The sequence below is a fragment of the Cajanus cajan genome, chromosome 4, assembly GCF_000230855.2.
Source record: "Cajanus cajan strain Asha chromosome 4, NIPB_CcT2T_4, whole genome shotgun sequence".
Lineage (NCBI taxonomy): Eukaryota > Viridiplantae > Streptophyta > Magnoliopsida > Fabales > Fabaceae > Cajanus > Cajanus cajan.
Window position 1 is genome coordinate 21,860,958 of NC_138520.1, and position 6,790 is coordinate 21,867,747.

The 6,790-nt window shown below is 32.1% G+C and overlaps 1 protein-coding gene across 1 annotated transcript; it reads right to left on the bottom strand.

Annotated features, from left to right (window-relative positions):
* Window positions 1–216: 216 nt before the first annotated feature.
* LOC109817125 (ribulose-phosphate 3-epimerase, cytoplasmic isoform) lies at window positions 217–5,895 on the bottom strand. Its single transcript, XM_020382323.3, is given in 8 exon segments — window positions 217–576; window positions 2,017–2,058; window positions 2,173–2,265; window positions 2,483–2,580; window positions 2,694–2,800; window positions 2,911–2,973; window positions 5,580–5,584; window positions 5,668–5,895. Coding segments are annotated over 8 exon segments (684 nt in total). The 5' UTR covers window positions 5,785–5,895; the 3' UTR covers window positions 217–417.
* Between the last annotated feature and the right edge of the window lie 895 nt (window positions 5,896–6,790).

Below are 6,790 nucleotides of genomic sequence, written 5' to 3' on the forward strand. Positions count from 1 at the left end.
ATTATTAAGGATTCAACTTTGATATTACTATTTTTACACTATGGGTAATATAATATAGCGCCGGCTAAATAGGAAACTATTAATATGATTTTGTGCTAGACTGCTAGTGTAAAAGCTTGGTTACTTACTACTAACCATACGTGGCACTCTCTTGTATGATGTCTACACATAATGTAAAAATACTAACAATGGTTCAAAATTTAAATTTACACAATGTTCTTTAGCAAAGGAGTTAGGTGACAATAACATGTGTCATCCCCTTTTGTGCCTTTATATATTTATGAAATGCACACTTGATACAGAAATATAAAGAAACATTTTCAAGTCACATTCTTTTATTCGACTTATGAAAATGTTAACATTAAGCATATTGATTATAGGAAGTGTACGGCATACAACTTAAAATAACATTTTTTACTATATCATGGTGTGCTGGGCTTTCTCCACGGAATTCCTCAGTAAGGATATTACTTGAGCTGGCTAAGGGGCTCTAAACACTGAACTTCCAGCAACAATGCAATTTTCCCCAACTGATGCGGCCATGTCTATGGTTGAAGGCCCTAAACCACCATCAACCTGAAATTGAGCTTGTTTTAGTTGTTGCAAAATTAATATGAGCATGCTAACACAAGCATTTAGGGACGGTTTGGATTAATTTATTTAGTGTACATGAGCTTATGAAAATAATTAAGGACTTATTGAATAATAAGGTTGTCAATAAAGTTATACGGCAGATGGCAACAAGGACCTTTAAGTGCCATATTGTCATAGCAGTCTATTGCGGACACAATGTATATATATATATATATATATATATAATATGATGCCAAAAAAAATAACAAACACATATTAAAACCAACAATATAACAATCTAAAATTCATGACATTCATAATTTAGTGATAGTCATCATAAAAAGACATAAATTCCTAGCCAACAAAAGGATTAAATGGTCATCAAAACAAAGAAACAATGTTAAAAAATAGCAAAACACGGAGGGAGAAGTTGCAAAATCGCGAGCGGAGGGAGAAAGAGAGAATCACATGCGAAGGGAGAAGGAGAGAATCGCATGCGGAGGGAGAAGAAGTGGAGTAGAATCGCACACGAGGTGGTGGTCGCGTTAGAGGCAATTGCAGTGGCAGAACTCATCGGAGGAGGCACACCGTTGACGTTGCACGTAGTAGACAATGTTTCAGAACTATAGGGTTAGGGTCTTATTGCGAACCTATTCAGGAAAATGAAAAAAATGGAATGCCAAAACCTAGAAAAAAAAAAACCTAGGCCCAAACCCGGAAAAATGGAAATAAAAAACCCAAAATGGGAGCCATGAACGCCGTAAATTTCCACGCCGTTACCGCTATAATGGCCTATGGCGAACCTGTGCCATACAGAGGCCAAACAACCATAATGGAATGCGGCGGTCGTCGCCATAACTGCCATTTAGCAACACTATTGAATAACTGCTTATTATATAAGCACTTATGTATAGGTTATTTTATAATCAAGAAGGAAATAGGGTTAAACTGATTCTATATAAGCTATAAGCTATTTTCATCTGAAGAACCTTGTTGAGATAAACTGAAAATAATTTACGAACATATCATAACTTTATTTCACAAGTTCTCCCAAACACTTATACAGATGCATTTGTTATAAGATAAGTCTAAATAAGCTATGAATAAGCTCTTCCAATAAGAACCTTAATCACCTCCAATATCCGTGAATACAATAATTGGGCACTTAGAAATAATATTGAATGGGAAGTTTTGGTGAGAAACCATTATATAAAAGAAGTTAAAAGTGCAAAGGCAACAATTAAGTAAAAGACCATTTGTTCTTTTTTTTAGAATAAATAAAAAAATGAAGAGAACATAAATAAGTAAAACATGAAAGATTTAACAAGTTCAAAAATCAAGCAAGCAAAAAATATCAATACTCTACTATGTATACAACCAGGAAGAAAATATGCATCTAACTTGAAAGGAAAGAAGTTAGAAACAAAAAATGTGTTGAGGTACCTCTATGTCAAGTGATGGATACTTCTTCCTAAGTATACGTACCTGGTTTGAAATTTCAAAATGGAAGAAAAAAAATTAACAAAAAGATAGATACAACTTGCATAATTGACAAGAAATTCCAGTCACAAAGCATAACACAAGAAAGAATGACGATACTTTATCCATCATCTCGGGTATAAATGTTTTTCCTCCAAATCCAGGCTCTACAGTCATCACAAGAACCATTTCCACAGGATTTTCAGCTTCCACCTGTTAGTGAAAAGAATAAAGAATATGACACATAAGAAAAAGAAAAGGAAAATAAGCACACATGCATATGACATTAAGGGCTTCCAGTCATTCATATTATATATATTCTCAAGTTTATGCACAAGGACTCATGCCACTCATAGATGATAAAGGTAGATAATAAAATCCTGCTATACAGGTATGACCATATGAGAACCAGAGCTAGAAAACTACACACCAAAGGATAAACATCTCCAATGGGGGTCCCAGGCTTTAATGCTACACCAGGCCTCATGCCATGTGACTTGATTTTTTGGATAAGTTCTTTCCAGTTATCTATCCACAAAAATCAGTTTTAAGAGGTAGAAGACAAAATATTATATAAAGGTAGGCATAAGAAAATGGTGTAAAAGGAAGACAAACCAAAAGAAGAAAATGTAGGGACCAACTTTTTGATGTCTCTACATGAAATGTAAAACCAGAACCACCAGCTTTTGTCAAGGGTTCAACATAATCAAGAAGGTTTGTAACCATAAGGTGACAATCCAAATATCCCCTACAAGGGTTAATGGTTAATGACTAAAGTGCACTATATATCGTGCTAATAGGCAACAACAAAAAATCTGCATAGAATCATCTAGACCAGTGAAAAATGAAGATCGTTACATTGTGTGCTTTCTCAGACTTTCAATAACTGGAGCACCAATAGTTAAATTGGGGACAAAATGCCTACAAAAAATAGAGGCAAAAGGGAGAAAGGAAAAGAAACATGTTCAGTAATTTATTGGCCAACCACACAAAAGAAATACTAAAGTATAATAATAAACAAAATTAAGCACCCATGAGGTGACTATAAATCATCTATAGCAATACCAAGTCAAGTTGATGAATAAAATCCTTTCCAACTATTATGATTTCAATCTTTAATGTAGAATAGAACTAGCACCTAGATGCAAGCTTTAACCTACGGTTTTTACTTCATATACTCCAAGAGTAAGATTACCTAGACTTACTCCGTTCAATAACTCATGTTTTACATCAAATTTCAATGATCCAACCGTTCAATTTAAAGTTCTTAATGCATAGATTAAATCTGCAAATTTTTAAAAATTTAAAAATCATTTGAAACTTCAATTCATTAAACTTAAATTGACAAATAATCATAAAATTATTTTATACATTGATTCAAATTAAAGAAACGAAGTATCAAATGATTTTCAAATGTTTTAAAAATTTGCAGATTTGATCTATACATTGAGAGCTTTAAATTGAACGGTTGGATCGTTGAAATTTGATATAGAACATGAGTTATTGAATGGAGTCTAGACTTACTCTTGGAGTAAAAGGATCCTTCCTTTATATATATATATATATATATATATATATATATATATATATATATATATATATATATATATATATTATCCTCCATAGGCCGCCATGACATCTATCATAAGTTATAAAGGATTTTCAGCCTCACCGCCATAGACCGTTATCCACTATTAGTAACCTTAATGCTAATGTGCTAGTCAGGAAAGTTGTGAATATAAAATTTGGGGCAACTAATAAAACAATAATAGCAAAAAAGGTTTTTAAATCAAGATTCAAATCGTGAAGCGCCAAGCTAATTTTTGAATCATAAATCATAATTTGCATCAAATATAAGATTCAAATACATGAGAAATTATTTCTAATATATCATATAGATGATATATAGAGTTCATTGTAATAATTTTAAACTATGAATAGATAAAAGAAATTAACAATAAGTCTTATGAAATGAAATAAATGAAATAGCCAAATGGAAACAATGCAATGAAATAAACAAATGGAGTGCAACACTGAATGAGTGAGTGAAAAATAAAGTATTAGAATAATCAAATAGCATAAGTTCTTCTTCAATTCATTTTTATTTAAAAAATTAAGCCCATACGACTTTTCAATTTTTTCATGAGAATTGATGAAGAAAAAGTAAACAAATAATTAATGAATCTTTGAATCATCTGATTTATATGTATGATACAAAATTGCAGAGATTCGTTTATGTATCATAAGATACAAAACTATTTAGATTCATCTTATGATACAAATTCAAAGATATCTGAATCATATTGACTTGCAAGGTTCTAATAACCATGTAGAACACAATACAGACAATTTATATTGGAGAAATTTATAGAAGAGAATGAAGCACTGACTAGAAATGAATACTATAGCAGAACCTACACTTAAGGTATGAGATTACCAAATTCTTACAATTGTTATTATTGAACATGAGTACATGATAGAAGATTGGCATCCTCCATCAGCTAATAGATCAGTCCTATTGATAAGCTTGATTCAGAATGTAGTATTCACTAATATTCATGAATAACTATACCCCAATACATTCAACAAATGATTCACCATTGAACATTCTTATCCATACTACATGAGAATACATATTCAAATAAACTAAAGAGTATATTATTCAATGTTAACCCAACCCAAAGCACCAAACAAACTAGTTACACCTCACTCAAATTCATTGTTACAAGCATAGAAGCAAAATAGACACTAGAATCTGCCACAAAAATATTCTTACAGGTAAAAGAACTATCCCCGTTATCCTTGTAGAAAGATAATATTAAAAGTCATTTTGGGTAAACTTCATAAACACTTTTAGAAAAAGGAAATGAAATAAGTTTTTCATAAGTTAAAATTAACTAAAACATTTTGGAAAGTCTCACATCACATGTCTCAATTCTCCGGGTGCGGTTTATATATCTATTGAGCAGTTTCACTTAATATCAATTAGTTTTAAGCTGAAATCTAATATGGAATCAGAGCCTAAAGTCTATCTTCTTGGTTTTCCTATTATGATAGGCATTGCCTAGTTCTAGAGGGGGGAAGGGCAATTTATATATCAATTGGACAACTTCACTTAATTTTAATTGATATTAAGATGAAATCTATCAAATGAGCTACTTTATAGAAGCTCTCTCATATTAGTTTCTCCAAAAAGATATTTTTAACTCACGTATGAGCTAGTAGTTTTAACTTGTAGCGAAACTTTTTTCCATTTTTCCTAAAAATCTTTTTTTTTTTCTCCTAAAGATATTTTCTCATGTTAGTTTATTAATTTCTCCATAAAGATACTCATGCATGAGCTAGTTTTACCTAAATTTTTCCTACCTACTTTTTTTTTCTCCTAAAGAGATATTTCTAGATTCACCAAACAACACAAGAAAAGGGAATAAACAGAAATGCAACATAAAAACTCATTAAATTTGGAAGTAATGGCAACAATCTGAGGACAATTACAGCAGAAGCAAAGCAAGAGGCGAGGTCATTACCCATCCTGCAAATGAAGGAAAAATGAAAAATATGAGCAAGTATATATGAATATGGGAAAAAAAATGGTGAATCAGAGACATTGGTTACCATGATGTCCATGTGGAGCCAATCGGCACCGAGGTTAAGCATGCGATAGGCCTCGGAAGCCAAATTCGCGAAGTCAAAAGAGAGCATCGAAGGAGCGATTTTGGGTGCCACTTCCATCCTTAGCGAAAAGTTCGTCGAAGGTAGTTGGTGACAGAGCAGAAAATGAAAGGAACCTCTCTTCTCTTACCAGTAACAATACTATTGATGTCATCCATACACAAGTTTCACACCAAAAACTTGCGTTACGCTTAAAAGATCAATTAGTAAAAAAAAAACCAACAACGATAACTTTTTCTTATATAACAAAACTATAATGATTACACTTTGAACATAAGAATATGTGTATACTTCTTTAAATATGTGATTAGGTATATTTTATCTTCACCATTACTATGTTGATCGTACATAACAATAATACAACATTTTATTTTTTATTTATAATCATGATTTTTAAATTTAAATATAGTTTTCTCTTTAATTTTAAGGTATTTTTATTCATTCATGAATATTTAATGATAGAGATAAAATAAAGGATTCATAATTTTACTAATAATATTTTAAAAAATTAGTGGTTGACTTTGATCTTATATCAATCGTCCTAATTTAAATCTTTGTTACAGAAAAAAATATTAAGGGATGTTTTTGTCTTTAAAATTAAAATTTGTATTTTCCAATTTAAATAATAAAAAGGCAAGTAACTAAGTTAAGTGATGGAGGGGTTACGTGATGGAGGAGGGAGAAAAACCAAACTACGTTGCCACGCAAACCACCTGATGGTGGTGGTTCCTTTACAACCTCGAAGATCTAGTTTCACGATAAGATGATGGGGGTTCAGAAACCTGCCACAACGAGCGAAGAAGGACCTCATTAGTCTTACTGTGTTTAAGGTTGAATTGGAGGAGAGTGTGGGCTTCATCCCAAGTGTTTTCTTGATGATACAATTTTTCATGAGTTGTAGGTACCATGAAAGGATGTAATGATAATTAAACTCTTGGGAAAAACAGTTGGTTACCCAATTATGAAGGATCGTCTTCAGACTACTTGGAAGTAGGGATGGCAACGGGGCGGGTCGGGTACGGGTTTTATGATACCCGTCCCCGTCCCCGCGACATAAACCCATCCC